We start from the raw sequence: 17,114 nt of genomic DNA on the forward strand, positions 1-17,114 counted from the left end.
TTCATTCATTGACTCATTCATTATGTAACTGCTTATTATACTTGCTCAGTTAATGTTGTTAAATGGTCATGAATACAAGTGATACCAAACCTAGCCATTAAGGAGCTTACATTCTAGGAGGGAAGTCAGTCTACAAATTCAGTTGGTAAACTACATAGTATGGTAAGTAGTAATAAAGGCTTAAGAGAGAAATAAAATCAGAAATGGGAAAATAGGGAATAAGTTTTAGGGAAGGATGAAGAATATTTTTTGCAACTGTAAATAGGTAGGTGGGGAAGGTAACATCTGAGTTAGAAAGTGAAGAACTGAGCTGAAAAAAAATATGAGGATGATTTTTCTAGACAGAATAACTTTTTTAAAAAAAAATTATTTATTTGAAAGGTGGAATTAAAAAGAGAGAGGCAGAGACAGAAAGATCTGGCTGCTGGATCACTCCCCAAATAGCCTCAATGGCCAGAGCTGGGACAGGCCAAAGCCAGGAGCTTCCTCCACGTCTCCCACATAGGTGCAGGGGCCCAAGCTTGGGTCATCTTCTGCTTCTTTCCCAGGCACATTAGCAGGGAGCTGGATCAGAGCAGCTGGGACTCAAACTGGCTCCCATATGGGATGCTAGTGTCATAGAGAGTGGCTTTACCCCCTACGCCACAATTCCAGCCTCAGGAATTAACATGTGAAGACTCTGGGCTGGGAATAGGCCTGGGTGTTGGAGGAAAAGCAGAGTAGCCCTGTCTGAGGAGGATGACAGAGTATTAGAATAACCAAGGTGGCCGGCGCCGCGGCTCACTAGGCTAATCCTCCGCCTAGCGGCGCCAGCACACCGGGTTCTAGTCCCGGTTGGGGCGCCGGATTCTGTCCCGGTTGCCCCTCTTCCAGGCCAGCTCTCTGCTGTGGCCAGGGAGTGCAGTGGAGGATGGCCCAAGTGCTTGGGCCCTGCACCCCATGGGAGACCAGGAGAAGCACCTGGCTCTTGGCTTTGCATCAGCGCGGTGCGGCGGCCATTGGAGGGTGAACCAACAGCAAAAGGAAGACCTTTCTCTCTGTCTCTCTCTCTCACTCACTGTCCACTCTGCCTGTCCAAAAAAAAAAAAAAAAAAAAAAAGAATAACCAAGGTAATGGGATAATAGAGATGGGACTTTCGGGGCCGGAGCAGATCATCTTGGCTTTTTAGATTTCTGTAAGGCCACTGTGTTTCATTTGGGAACTGTTTTGAGCATGGGACTGACATGATCCAAAGTAACTCTCACAAGTTTCACTCTGGGGCTAGTGCTGTGTGGTCAGAGCTGGTACCCCAGGAAAGAGCAGTTTCAGGGCAGTCAAGGCCCAAGGGTTATGAAGTCCTGGGATTCTCCAGCACATGACTAAAGTTAACCATAGGGTAACAGTTACTTAGATGTCTAGACAACACAGTCAAAACTATTTGGAGTTTCTCCAGGGCCCCAAACTCTGGACAAGACTCCATTCCCCAAGGGAAGAGACTTGTCAATTCAGAAGATATGTGACACAACAAGAAGAAGCCCAATACTCAGAAGAGATTCCAGAAACAATAATTCAGAGTATGGATGAAAACAGAAACCCAGACATCCCAAGAAGGCCTCTTGGAATAAGAGGAACATGAACTGTGGAAGGCTAGTATAGTAAATCACAGGAAAGAACATGAGGCACCCACCCGAATGCCCCTGCTGAGGGGGTAGAGAGCTGCTCAGTAGCTTTTCTCCTGGAGAACACTGGCTGGGAATTGAGGATTCGGCTGAGATTGTAGGAGGGAAAAATCTCACCTGAAGAACAGGGAAGGTGGTACAAATCCTGCTAGAGGTGGCAATTTTTTTTATTATTATTATTATTTGACAGGCAGAGTTAGACAGAGAGAGAGAGACAGAGAGAAAGGTCTTCCTTCCATTGGTTGACCCCCAAAATGGCCACCACAGCCGGCGCTGCACCGATCCGGAGCCAGGTGCCCCCTCCTGGTCTCCCATGTCCGTGCAGGGGCCCAAGCACTTGGGCCATCCTCCACTGCCCTCTCGGGCCACAGCAGAGAGCTGGACTGGAAGAGGAGCAACCGGGACAGAATCCAGTACAGATATAGGATGCCGGTACCACAGATGGAGGATTAACCAAGTGAGCCACGGCACCGGCCCCGGTGACAATTTCTTAATAGGTCTTTTCACTTCCATTTCCCTAAAATTCGATATGTGTGTACATGGTTTTAAAAAAAAAAAAGTAGAAGTTTTTAGAGAAACACAAATTGAGAAATTGAGAAGGCATTTTGGTGCATTGGGTTTTAAGTTGATTTAAAAAAAAAAGACTTATTTATTTGAGAGGCAGAGTTACAGAGAAGGAGAGAGCGAGACAGGTTTTGGATCTGCTGGTTCACTTCCCAAATGGCCATAATGTCTGGAGCTGGGCTGATTAGGAGCCAGAAGCTTCTTCTGGGTCCCTTATGAGGGTGCAGGGGCCCAAGCACTTTAGCCAACTTCTACTGCTTTCCCAGGCCATTAGCAGAGAGCTGGTTTGGAAGAGCAGCAGCCAGGATTCGAATAGGCATCCATATGGGATGCCGGCACCACAGGCAGAGGCTTAACCCACAACTCCACAGCGCTGGTCAGAAAACTGTTGTTCTTACATCCACATCCCATATCCCCTTGGTTCAAATCCCAGCTACTTCACTTCCTAACTAGCTTCTTGCTAATGTTCCTGGGAGGCAGGAGATGATGGCCCAAGTACTTAGGTTGCTTACCCATGTGGGAGACCCAGATAGAGTTCTGAGATACTGGGTTTGGCCTTGCTGAGCTCCAGCTGTTGTGGGTATTTGGGATTGAACCAGGGATTGGCAGATCTATGGATCTCCCCTTTTCCTTTCTTTCTCTCTCGCTTTTTTCCTTTTCCTTTCTTTTCTCCTTTCCTCCCTTCCCTTCCCTTCCCTCCCTCCCTTTCTTTCTTTCCTTTCTTCCTCCTTTCTTTATTTCCTTCTTTCTTTCCTGATCCACCTGTCTCTCTCTCCTCCTCTATCACTCTGCATTTGAAATGTGTAAAATGTATACCTATATTTATATACCGTTACAATATATAATTACATGTCCAAGCCAGCCTGGCCCATCCAGGCTAGATGTAAGCAGCCTACTCAAAATGTTCACACTTTCAGCATTGCAATTGTGTAACTGGGTTCTAGATAAAGCCCCAGTGCCTTTTGAACACACCTGTCATCATGGGAGGTCTTTGTTAAGAAGGCTGAGGTCCAAATACCTTGGATTTGGAATCATACAGTTTTGCTTTTGTTTTTTTTGTTTGTTTGTTTGTTTTTTTGTGGCCATATGGGCACCCACAATTTCTACCGCATGCCTTTAGCCATAATATGTGTACCACAGCTGCTATCAACTCCATTTGCCATAACCATAGATTGTTGTCAGGAAATCTTTTGACTGAAAAGCACCTAGAAGTCTCAGTTCTGTGCATATCATTGGTGGTGCTTCTGCATGATGAACAGGCCTTCCAGACTGAATTAAACAAATGGAATTGTAATTCAAAATGAGTAGCCCCTAGATAAAATGGGGGTGTTTCGTGAAGAAAATTAAGTGGAAGATATTTTCTTTTCCAACATTGCTTTGGGATTAAATATCAGTGTGCTTTGGTTAAGGACCATACATGTCACTAGGGATATCCACAGCTCAAGGATTAAGAAAGAAGCCATAGCATCAATAAACTCCTTTACGAATGCTTAGTGCAAATTTTGTATTTGTACAACATCCTGATAGATGAGATAAAAATTAAGAAAACATGATCACTGTGCACACTCAGTGGGTATAGCAAGCAGTTTCAATACCGAGTGACAAATGTAATAATAAAGGTATCAGTAAATTTATATAGAAGCACAGAGGTGGTAACAATTTTCCTACCTAAAATTGATCTATGCCAATAGAATATTTTTAATGTTTATTTATTTTTAATTATTCAAAAAGCAGAGAGAGATCTTCTCTCTACTGTTTCACTCCCCCCAAAATGACTACAATACTCAGGGCTGGGCCCGCCTGAAGCCAGGAACCTAGAACTCCAGCCAGAACTCCTGTGTGGGTAACAGAGACCCAAGTACTTGAGCCATCACTTGCTGCTTCCCAGGATGCACATTTTCAGGATACTGGATCAAAAGAAGCATAGCAGAGACTGATATGGGATATGGACATTCCAAGCGGCAATTCAACACCTGCCTAAAGAGTATTTTTGGAGCAATTTTTCACATTAACAAAGGAGATGTAAAATTCCCATCAATCTCCAAACACGCTAAAACTTCTTAGACTTTGTACCTGTCCAAATAAAGAATTGTATCCCTACAGTCTTGCATCCAAATAGCTCTATAGCCTGGTTACTCAAAGTGTGGTCCCTGAATCACCTGGGAGTTTTGTTACACACTCCAGTGTCGGGCCCTACTCCATACCTGCTAAATCATAAATTGGTTTAAAAAGAGTCTCGGGTTAGGCTGCCACTATGACGCTGGCATCTCATGTGGGCATTTTAAGCCCTGGCTTCTCCATCTCAGATCCAGATCCCTGCTGGTGTGCCTAGGAGAGCAACAGAGGATGGCCAAATTGGGTCCTTGCACCCATGTCTGAGTCCCGGAGGAGACATCTGGCTCCTTGCTTCGGACAAGCCCGGCTCTGACTGTAGTGACTACTGGGAGTGAACCAGTATATGGAAAATCAATCTCGCTCGCTCGTGCGCGTGCTCTCTCTCTCTCTAACTATGCCTTTCAAGTAGATAATCTTTTAAAAACAAAAAAAAAAGTCTCAGATGGCTTATTACACATTCCAGTTGAATAAGCACAGTTTTAGAGCTCACCAATTCTAGTTTTGCCCCAAATATAGTTTAGAGTCAGCCTAAAATTTTGTTTGGTTGAAATGGGACAATAAATCCCAGTATGCTCTCTATTCTTCATACTTAATCATCAAACTGTATAGATATCTGTTAGTGACAAAATCACAGCTTCTGTACAAATTGCTCCTGTGGTTCCCTGCCTAAATTCACAATAGAAGGAAATGGTTAATCTAATTTAAGCCGAGTGAAAATAAAGGTGGGAGCTCCCCCACCCCATTCAAGTTCTTGTGTACCCTGAAATCTCTGTGAATAGCTTAGGAGGCTTTGCACCCCAGTTAAGATCTCTGACTGCTGCTCCAGGATTTGAACTGCAGAGTTGGGTAACCTGTTGTGATTTATCTGTCTGTCTTTTCATTACCTGCCATTGATCAACCCTGTGTTTTGTTTATACCATTAGGATCAGGTTGCAATTTTAAAAGTGACTTTGCTGATGGAAATGCATAGGGGATCTGAGGGTTCCTGATCACTCCTAGTATTTGGCACCAGCATCACAATCCAGGCTCAACATGCACAACCAAATGAAAGGGGATTCTGTGGTGATGTTGAGGGGTTTGCTTCTCTGTTACAGAAGTGCTTGGTCCACCATTTTCTTTTTCTTGCTCCTTTTTAGTATCTTCACAAAGAGATCTCATTTTCTTTCACTTTATCACCTGACAAGCCTTGTTTTGGTCTGCTTTGTTTTGCTTCCTGTCTTTGCTCTTCTTCCTTGTAGTCTAAGTTTCCCATATGTTCTAATCTCATTCATTTCTCCCATTCTTCCATTGACCCTGTGGTTCATATTTTTCTTACACTTCCTCCTGTTTTACTGGCAATCATTCCAGAACTCAAACCAACATTACAGTACTTATTAACTTAAGTTCCTGGCAATCCCAGGGAACTGAAAGCTATGTTTTAGGTTGAAAGTTCTGGGTGAATCCTGCTCAGCCATGAATGGTATGGCCCGTGAGGACAAGAGTGGTGACTCGGGGGGCTGAGAGTCAAGCAGATTCCATTGAGACCACTGATCCCCCACTGAGTTGCTGCAAAAATGTTTGGAGATTCAGTTTTCTCAGTTCTCCAATAGAACTAAGAAATATTCTCACCTCATTGAACTCTAAGGAGGAATAACAAGGTAAAACTTGTTTTCTAAAGAAAGCCTATTTAAGTGCAATCCATGAGTTAGCTAGAAAATGTATCTTCCAAATATAAAAGTGCACTACAGTGTTGACATCCAGCTGCATCCTAAGGGAACCACTGTTTCCTTCTGATGACTTCTGTCTGTGCCGTGTGCTGTTCCTGCTCTTTGGGAGCCACTCTAGAACCTTCTCCCTTCTGTAGTTGCCTGGCTGCAGTGTGATTGCCAGGAGCTGTTGCTGTGTCAGGAGACATTTCTCCTCTTAGTTGCTGCAGTGTTATCTGTCTTCCACCAAATGCTTCTCACTTTTCTTGAAAAATAAATGATTTAACTTTCCCCCAAATTTTGTTTTCTACCATCAAGAAATTAAATAATATCAGTAGAGAAATAAGAAATGAATTGTCAAATTATGCTCTTATAAGTCAATTTTCTTGATCATTACCCTAATGAAGTTTATGATGCATATGTGTATACCTACATACACATACAAACACACACATACACACACAGGTACTTCAAAAGTTTATGCAAAAATGATATTAAAAGCATAAATTTATTTTGGTGCTAAAAACTTCCTTGATGCCAAAAAAGTCTTTTTTTATAGTACATGGAAGATGTGTAGTATGGAAAAAACTGTGCATGGATTTGGAAAATTTCCTTCTACCAAAACAAATTCATACTTTTAATTCCAGTTTTCAATGAACATTTGGAAATACTATATATATATATATATATACACATGTATATATAATTCATACATATGTATACACACATCCATATACTGTCTTCAAATATTTTTTCACATAACATTATGTCACAGACAATTTTTCATATAAATTTTAATACTTTTAGTAGCTCTATTTCATTGTATGAATGTAGCTTAATTTCTTTTTCTAGTTCCCAACTGATGGATTCTAAGTTATTTTAGTCTTTCTTATTTCTGAGACTATGCCGAGCCTTGTCCTTGTCCTGGAAAATTGGTCTCCACAAAAGCTGTGCCAAAGAGCACTGCCTCCAGTAGAGTCTGATATTCATTACCCGTGTACCCATGGGCTATCTAATGACAAATATTTTAATATTTCCATATATGTATTGAGCATTCACTTCTATTTCCTATTTTTCTGTTGTGTCCTATTCTTTTGACCCACAGAATCCATGCTGTACTACTAATACTACTATTATTAGGGAGTTAGATAAGACAGAGAATATTTAATGGTATTGTATCATCATTCATTCACCAAAATTATTGAAGGCCTGCTGTGGTTCACATTCTGGCAGAGGGACTTGGTGTGCACCACACCTAGTTATGGCTCCTTCCTTCAGAGGCTTACCTTGATAAGGAGAGCAGGTTTGTGAAGTCAAACTGACCTCCTAATAGTTTCTGTATTTATCAGTTAGCTTTGTGCCATAACAAATCACAAGGTTTAGCTCATGATTCTACGTATCAACCATTTGCACTTGACTCTGCTGGATGATTCTTGTAGTCCTGACTGGAATCGCTCAGTATCTTGAGCTCAGCTGGCATTCCCCTAGGGATTCTGCTTCTGGAGGTTGACTGCCTGTTGGCTAGATAGATGTAGGTGACTGCAGCTCTGTCTGTGCCCATCCAGTGGGCTAACATGGGCTTGTTCAAGTGGAAGCATGCAAGGTCTCTTCAGAAGTCTCGTAACTTCTTTCTCATTCTCTTGTCATAAAACTTGCCCAAAGTCAAGAGCTAGGGAAATAAATCCCATCTCTTACTTATTGCAGCTTCAAGTCATAATACAAAGATTGTGCATACAGGGAGCATTGTAGAAATGTGATAATTTTTTTAAAAAATATCTACATGGCCCTCAGAGGATGTGAAAGTCAATAAAACAATATACAAAAACATAAAATGACACCTGGAATACAGTCATTATCCTTTACCAAAGGACAGTTTGCACAGGATTTAGGAGACTTCCACTTTAAGTTATATAATTTCAGCTAAGGGGGCTGGTACTGTGGCATCATGGGTAAAGCTAGTGCCTGCATCATGGCATCCCATGTGGCCTCCAGTTCGAGTCCCAGCTACTCCATTTCCAATCACACTCCCTGTTAAGGTACCTGGGAAAGCAGTAAAAGGTGGCCCAAGTGCTTTGGCCCTTGCCACTCATGTGGGAGACCTGGAAGGAGCTCCTAGCTCCTGACTTCATCCTGGCACAGCCCTGGTTGTTGTAGCCATTTGGGGAGTGAACTAGTAGGTGGAAGACCTCTCTCTCTCTCTCTCTCTCTCTCTGCCTCTGCCTCTGCCTCTCCATAACTCTCACTTTCAAATAAATATATAAAAAAGCTATTTTACCCCCTTTGAATGGATTAATATTTATAAAATTTAAATTTTATAAATTTATCCCTCTGAGTACAATGCTAGTCTCCCTTAAGTTATAGAATGTGGAGAAGACCAACTCTCACATATATTAGAATAATAAGAGAATTAGTTTAAAACAACTGACATTTTCAACTTTGATTTTTCTTTCCATTTTGTGCTTACTGGAAATGTTCTTAGTATTTTTATGGTAATAATTGTTGAATAGGAAACATTAGGAAGAAAAATTCAGTAAATAGAACCATACCCAAAGGCAGAGCAAAGGATAGCTTTGATTTGTGTCTATGTAAAGAAACTAGGAAAGAATAGAGATTCTGGCATCAGGAGAATTCCAAAATAGGATCCATAATCTGAGAACTTAGTTTGTACCCTCTGGAATTACAGAATTCATTGCATGACATCTGGCAAGTGAGAGTCACTAAAGTTATATATTCGGTGCTAAGAACAGGAGAAACTAACATGCTGTGACTTTTGTCTTTTCTTACTCTAGCTTCCAAACACACTGTTGATAGCCCATGATTTATTATCCCAGATTACTAAACAAATCGAGACAATTCTCATGTCATTTAGTCAGGTTTCCTTTGCTAATTACATGAAAACATCCATTTGAAATGTATTCCTATCTTCCCTTATATGAGTGGTAAATAATGTTTACTTAATTTATTGTAAATTAAGTAGTGTCTCATCTTTAGAATTATATAGCCTTATCCTAAAATTTTGGTGATTTTGGTGTTTGTTTTTTCAGTGGGTTTTGTCAGATATCATCTCATTTAATTTGATCAGATACAAATATTTTCTCATTTTCTTCTCAATCAAGAAATATTTAATTGTATTATTTGTAATTCCATACCTATTTCTCTGGTTTTAAATTTTAATATTTTTTATTTATTTGAGAAACAGACACACTTGGGTGGAAGAGGAGAGAAATGGAGAAATCTCCCATCCTCTGGTTCATTTCCTAAATGCCTGCCACAATTAGGTCTGGGCTACATAGAAACTTGGAGCTGGGGGGATAGTAGGGACTGAACCACTTGAGCCAACACTGTTATCTCCCAAGATATGCCTTAGCAGGAAGCTGGAATCAGGAGAAGAGCTGGAATTGAAACAGACACTGCAATATGGGATACAGACATCCCAAGTGGCATCTTATCCACTGCACCAAATGCTTGCCATTACACCTACTTTTCAATGGCTCTCGCAAATACCTTCATTAGTATTCATAATTGTAGCAGGGTAATTCCTTGGTCTACTGTAAATTCTTCCTTAAAACTACATATATGAGCCATTTCAGTAAGACTTTCTTTTTCATTAAATATATAGGGTCATATATTGTTTTGTTTTGTTTTTTACTTTGAGGATATTTTAAAACATTATTGAGTCCAAAAAACTTACAACAATTAATTTATCAAAGTAATTTTAGGGCTAATTAAATCCCTACAGTTTTTAACAAGGGAACCAGGTTCAGAGAATAGAGATGTCATAATCCAAGCACAGTTTTAACTGGCAAAATAAAGCATCTACATTATAGTTATCTTTATCAAATCTCTTGCTTTAAAAACAAGACATTTAATCAATCTCTCTCTCTTTTTATCTCTCTCTTACACACACACACACACACACACACACACAGAGTCCAGGTTCCAAAATACATCTTTATACATCTTTAAAAACCAACATTACATTGAATTTTGAGTCTTGGCCAGATTTTCATTTTCATTTCTTTCTTTGCCCAGCAAACTAAAAATAGTTCCAAATAAACAACTAACAAGTTCAATTCAGCTATGGAAACTTTTAAAAAATAATAATTTCATAGATATGAAAGAATACCTCAAAGAACAATTGAGGCGGTTGCCCTTTTAGTCCAAAACTTTCTCCTTCTAAAAAAGGAAGGAAATTAATGGAACATGTGAACTCCACGTAATCAGGCCCTTCCTGCTCACAGCTGTATGATCAATGCTGCTAGCAGGGGATGAGTTAAATTCCTGTTATCCAAAATGCTTGAAAGCAGTAGGGTTTCAGATTTTGGTTTCTTTTAAAAGTTTGTAATAAGTGTTATACATGTAAGAAATTTATCTTGGAGATATATATATAAGGAGTGAGGAATGAGGTCTAAGGAAAAAAATCACTTATATTCCATATATACCTTCCATACATAAGCTGAATTTAATTTCAAAGATGTATTTATTCACTCATTTGAATTTATTCGTTCGTTCATTTGAACGGCAGAGCAACAGAGAGATCTTCCATCCAGTTTCACTATCCAAATGGTCACAACAATTAGGGCTAAGTCAGGCTGAAGCCAGGAGCCAAGAATTCCATCCTGATCTCCCACATGGTTGGCAGGAATTCAAGCATTTGGGCCACCTTCCTCTGCCTTCCCTGGCCCATTGACATGAAGCTGGATGAAGCAGAGCAGCGGTATCTCAATCCCGCATTCTGATATCAGATGTTATCAACAGAATAAGCAGCTTAATCTGCTGTGCCATGATGCTGGCCCCCTGAATTTAATTTTATGAAATATTTTTTGATGTGCCTGTGTTTTGACTGTGACGTGAGGTCAGGTATGGAATTTTCCACTTGTGGCAACATATCAGCACTCAAAAACTTGTAGATTTTTGGAACACTAAAGGTTTCAGGTGTTTTTATTACAGATGTTCAGCTTGTATCTGGCACTTGATAGTTGTTCAGTAAACATTCATTGAATGAATTAACGAATATTTCTCAGTTTCAGTGGCCAAAACACCTAAGGTAAACATCAACTTTGTTTTTAAACTGTTAATAATTTGTTTAGTCAGTAGGTACTTAGTTCAAGTGTATTACACTTAGTTCAAGTGTATTACACGTTAATTTTTTTGTAGATGAAAAGTAAACAGTTTAAAGTAAAAATCCTAGATTGGCTGCTTTGAGTAGCAGATTCTTGTCTGTATATTTGTGGACAGGGAAGGAAGATATATTGTGCCTAACTCTGAAGATTTTATGCTTCGCTTTTTCCCACCTTCCAAATTTTTGTCCTTCTTAAAAGAGATAAAACATGCCAATTTCTGTCCACATTTCTTTGATCCCTTTTGAGTTATTTTTAAGGAATAATCCTCTTCCATGGAAACCATTTCTCATTCTCAAGTGACTAAACTAAGAGAAATTTAGCATGGAGTTGAGAACAAGCGTGAAATTGTATTCCCCAGTGTTTTTCTTTTGACTCCTTAAATGGTTTGGAACATTGAGTGAGTAGAGTGATAAACAGGCAAGTAGTTGTCTCTCTGGGCAAAAGAAAGGTAATAATAAAAGTCAAAGTTAAATGTGTTTACCTCACTTCAATTTACCACATACCCTCCTGGTTTGTTTCCAAGGAATTTTGAATTAATGTGTGGTTCTTTTCTGCCTCTAATAGAGTTTTTTTAAAATTAATTTTATGATTAGAACATGATTCAATGGCTCTTTGAGTATGGCTTGCCACTAACAAATACACCACAAGTTAGTACACTTTGCCTATCAGTTAACTAAATAATTAAGAAAGAAAATATTTCAATTATTCTATTAAAAACTGTTCAGGGTCCTATTTTTATAGCTCATGCAATAAAACCCTGAGCCAAAAATCAAAGGTTCCTCTTTCTTAACTGGAGTTTAAGCAGAGAAATGTTTAATTTCTACTTTCTGTCAGATTCTCTTGATTACAAGCAATAGCCATGTTGGACTAAGTTCAGCAGTAAGAGTGTATCATGTGAGAAAGCACTGATGGGGGAAGGCAAAGGATAGACAAAGCCATGAGAGACAGGGGAACAGGAGAAACTAACAAATCACTGTGATTGCCTAGATAGAGAAGTACCTAAGAGGGAAGCAGAAGGCATTGTACACTTTTAAGCTAAATGATGATACTTGGTAAAAGGGGGAAATACAATTGATTGTCTTCTGTGAGTTAGAAATCTAAGCTCGCTTGCAGAAATGTTGAGATAGAGGTGGTGTCAAATCATCCTCAGCTAGCATTAGTCAACAGGCACTTGGAGATGCTGAAATGAAATGAAGCCCCTAGGATAATGGGAAAGAAAAATGAGTGACTGGGGTAATTCTTTTTGACCGTGGAAATTAAGGAGAGTTTGGTGTGAGAGTGGTTGGAACTGGCATGAATTCAAGAGGATAAAGTCATGATTACCAGTGTGCCAAGGCATTCTGGGGTACCACATTAAATCCACAGGAGAATTGTGGGACATCTTACATTTTGGAAGGAAACAGCAACATCTGCCAGACACACTGTGAAATATTACTATTAAATTGTTTAGAGTTAACTAATAGATAGAATTGCTTTTTTATTTCTTTTAGCCCAAGGATGTCATAAAAGTTGCTGAGGGGTAGATGTTTGAAGCAGTGGTTAGGATGATGCTTGGGATGCCCACATCCCATACTGGAGTGCCTGGATCAGCTCCTGGCCCCTCCACTTCCAATGGCACTTCCTGCCAATGCATATATTAGGAGGCAGCAGGTGATGGCTCAAGTACTTGGGTCCCTGCCAGATTGAGTTCTGGGTTCCTGACTTTGTCCTGGCTGAACCCTAGCTGTTACAGGCATTTGGGGGGAGATGAATGGATGTAAGATCTGTCTCTCTGCCTTTCAAATAAAATGAAAATAAATAAAATAAGCAAATAATGTTTCAAAAAATTACAGGGCTCCTAAGGACACTGTGAACCTAATAATTTTAGGAATTATAGAATAATGAAAGTTAAGTCCCAAGGAATATCCAAAAGTGTAAAAGAACACTTTTGCAATCCTAACACAAAATGAAGTGAATTTCAGATGTTGGAGCAGAAATGAAACTGTAGAATTGAAGAATGTGCATATAGGGCACTGCAGCATTGAAGGCACCAGGGTATTTTTTTTTTCATCTTAGAAATAGAAATGAAGGAAGAATGGCACTACCAGTTCACAATTCACTAATAGTTCATGATTTCTTTAATTACAACTGTTTTCAATAATCAATCTTTCTGCTGACCTAAGCACCAGTTAATAGTATTTCAGACTTAATTCACTTCATAGAGGAGTACATCAAATTTCATGTAAAGGTAAAGGAATATGGATTATTTATTATAATTCTCTAAGAGAATTGCTTCCTTGATTTATTGTCTGAGAACTTAAATATTAAAAAGGTGACATAGGACAGTGAAGGTCATGAGCCATGAGGTCTAAGCTCAGTGTCTTTTCCCAGTTCTGCCACTGACCAGGTCTGTGATCTTCATCCTAGAATGTGAGCTCTTGTGTTCATCTGTAAGTTGAAGATAATACTGACTTAATAGGGTAACCCTCAAAAGTAAATGTTAATACATGTAAAGCTATTCAAGCTGTGCAGCATATATAAATTATCAATGAATATTTGCTGAATTATACTGCCTAGTCATTTTAGTTTGCTTTATATGATTTTGGGAAAGAGAATCTCCATCTTTGGACAGCAGCAAAGGGGCCTTTCAAGGAAAGTCTGTAGAATCTATTTGCTGCTCCAAAAAGTGGGGTTGAGGTTGTTTTGCTACAGCTGCCTGAAAAATTGAAAAAGGTTCTGTAGATTCTTCATGCAGAATAAAGAAAGAGGAAATTGGCTGACAAAATTACCTTCAGGTGGAGCTGGCATTGTGATGCAGCAGGTTAAGCTACAGCCTACAGCTCCAGCATCCCATATGGGTGCCAGTTCAAGTCCTAGCTGCTCCACTTCTGATCCATCTCCCTTTGGGAAAACATAAAAAAAAATGGCCCTAGTTCTTGGACCCTTGGGAGATCCAGAAGAAGCTCCTGACTTTGGCCTGGCCCAGCCCTAGGCAATGTAGCCATTTGGGGAGTGAACCAGCTGATGGAAGATCGATCGATCAATCAATCTCTTCTATCTCTTTATAACTCTGCCTTTCAAATAAATAAATACCCTTTGAGAAGCATTAATTGTCTCCTAAATAGCAATTGTGCAGAATACCAAGGGTATGAAAACACTGCTATTGCCCTCTGAAAGCTTGGTTTGATAATAGGTAAAAATAATAAAATAATTTCATGCACAGTGATGTATTCAAGGTTCAGTGGTGGCCAAGGAAAGATTTCTGATGTTCTTTGTATCAACTGGGAGTCACCCACACACACAAAGACACAAACATAAACTTCTAGGCTGAGTAATTCATACCATTCCTGAAGCAATTGAACTATTAATGATAGCTAGAAACTAAGAATTATAACTCATTGTTGACTGTTCCTTCCATTTTTATCATACTCATTTTTATTTGAAGCTCCAGAGTTCTTCTAAGAGATAAAGGAATTGATAATCCCATTTATCACCAAAAAATATAGTTTCAGGAAATATAGGTCCTTACTCCAAATCACATTTTTAGTAAGTTGATGATGGAAATAAACAGAATCTGTAAAAAGATTAATGCAAGGTGGATTCAGAGCAGAATATGAGTGATTTAGGCCCAGAAAACACAACCCCAACTACTTTCAATGAGTCCTGGGAAGTGTCCCAAACTGGTCAAATTCTCATCAGAATTTATGTGTTAAACAGTGAGCATCCCATTGGCGTGCCCCCAAAAGGTGGGTTTTCAGTAAAGGGGCAGAGGTTACATTGCTTACTGGTTGGAAATCAGAATATGATTGGCTAAAAGAAACTTTAGAGACAGGAAGGGGACTGTCTCTGAAAACAGGCTATTGTAGAAAAGAAGGCTACTGATTAATTTTAAAGCGGGCATTTCTGGGGATGAGTAAGGAAGGCATGGATAAAGAAGAAAGGGTTGTTCAAGATTGCACCAAATGGCAAATACAAAGCAGGCCCATTGTGCACATGATGGAAGTCAGTCTACCTAATAAGATTAATAGCTCTATCCACTCAGATAAGTCGTAGTAGCTGTTTCTCTTGGATGCCTTACCACCTTTTTAGGGACAACTTCTCCTGAACATCAAGGAGTAGAAATTGGGACCTGAGTCTGCACTGTTAGTTGTCTTTGCACTGAGCCAGAGTACAGTCACTTGCACAACGAAGTAATGAGTTCTGCTTACTTAAATCAGATAAGAACAATTTCATATGAAAACCCATAGGCTTAGATCATAGGATGGTTTTAAATTATGTGTTCATTGCTGATGTTAGTTGTCTGGCAATTTTAGTTACTGTTACATATCCATGATTTTCTTACAAAAGGTAATAATGTTTCTGGTAGGGAGTGGAGGAGGCAGCTGTATTTATGATCTTGTAAAACAACAAACTGGCCTTTTTTTCCCCCCAGCTCATTCAAAAGTTGACAGATGTTGCTGAAGAATGTCAGAACAATCAGTTAAAGAAGCTCAAAGAAATCTGTGAGAAGTAAGTCCTCATTCCTTTTGCCATATATAAGTTTAGTATATAAGTTTACTAAACACATATTGCCATGATTTGCCATTTTTTCCCCTTTTACTTCTATTTTGACTGCAGAGAGAAGAAGGAGTTAAAGAAGAAGATGGATAAAAAGAGGCAGGAGAAGATAACAGAAGCTAAATGCAAAGACAGAAGCCAGATGGAAGAGTGAGTAGGAAGGGCTGCCTCTCCCCACCTTTTATCTGAGAAGCATTTTATTCTGTATGAGTAACAGGTTCTTGACCAGAGACCCCTCTGTGAAGTTTCTCCTCTAATTAACCTTTCAGAAGATCCCTTTATGTAAGATTTTTAACAGTGAACTCTCAAACAAAAGTAGATCAATAAAAAATTGGGGGCACCAAGAGCATTTTATGTAAATATTAAGTCAAGAGATACCTTCCAGGAGAGGCTAAATCCTCACTTACAGGGCTGTCAGGCAACCTCGCTGACCTTTTGTGAAAACAGAGCCTGTGCCTCTGGAGGAACTTGACCTTTGACCAGAGGCTGGCAAATCACACCTTCTTGCAGCAGCTGTAGTAAGGAGGTTGAGAGTTCTGCAAACTCTAATCTCTGAGATTCTCATGTTTGTCTATTCTGGATGAGTTTGTCTAAGGACCTCTGCATCATTTGCTTTTAGGGAGAAGACAGAGATGATCCGGTCATACATCCAGGAGGTGGTGCAGTACATCAAAAGGGTATGTGGGTTCATCACTCTCTCTCTTTTGCAAATGGTGGGTTAGCATTTGGCAACCTGGTTGTGAGCTTCTGCAAGAAAATGCCAACCCGTGTGACGGCTCTTCAGCAGCAGCCACTCTATAATCACTGTTTCCACAAGTTCAGTTGCAAACTACTCCATACAAGTGTCCATCTAAAGATAGACAGTCAAGAACCATTTCCAAGGTCAGGAGCCCAGGATAATGATGTAAATGGGAAGAGTCCCTAAAGAACCTGTAAGTTGTCATCAGTGGTAGAGAAGATGGCAACCTCCAAGGGCCATCTTTTTTTTTTTTTTTTTGTAACATTAAGGAAATGTTCAAACAGTTATGAAAATGTAAGAATAGTATAAAAAGTATAGTTCATTGATCACCACCCCCAACCCCTATGTACCTATCACAAGCATCAACACTTATGTAGTCTCCTACACTTATGGGGCAGTTTTTACTATAGCCTATGGATTGAAATGCTTTTGATTTTTTAAAAAACATATGCTTGAACATGTGGATGAAAATGATATTCCTTGTAACTTCTTATAGTTAGAAGAGGCACAGAGTAAACGGCAAGAAAAACTCGTGGAGAAACACAAGGAGATCAGGCAGCAGATCCTGGATGAAAAGCCCAAGGTAAACAAAACTGAATAGTAATACACAAGCATTTCATTTCGCTAAGATAAAACCTTCCTAGTTCACCTAAGGACTTCACACACAGTGACAGTAAGTTCTCACATGTGAAA

At 39.6% G+C, this 17,114-nt stretch overlaps 1 protein-coding gene across 4 annotated transcripts in view; it reads left to right on the plus strand.

Moving 5' to 3' along the window:
- Positions 1-17,114, plus strand: part of PLCB1 (phospholipase C beta 1) — a 788,982-nt gene that overhangs the window by 660,316 nt on the left and 111,552 nt on the right. For all 4 annotated transcript variants that reach the window (XM_051846235.2, XM_008256382.4, XM_051846234.2 and 1 more), the window contains exons 28-31: positions 15,558-15,634; positions 15,743-15,832; positions 16,302-16,359; positions 16,918-17,004. In XM_051846235.2, the coding sequence (XP_051702195.1) occupies positions 15,558-15,634; positions 15,743-15,832; positions 16,302-16,359; positions 16,918-17,004 (312 nt within the window). The remainder of the gene's footprint in view (positions 1-15,557; positions 15,635-15,742; positions 15,833-16,301; positions 16,360-16,917; positions 17,005-17,114) is intronic.

This window comes from Oryctolagus cuniculus, chromosome 11 (assembly GCF_964237555.1).
Source record: "Oryctolagus cuniculus chromosome 11, mOryCun1.1, whole genome shotgun sequence".
NCBI classification, from domain to species: domain Eukaryota; kingdom Metazoa; phylum Chordata; class Mammalia; order Lagomorpha; family Leporidae; genus Oryctolagus; species Oryctolagus cuniculus.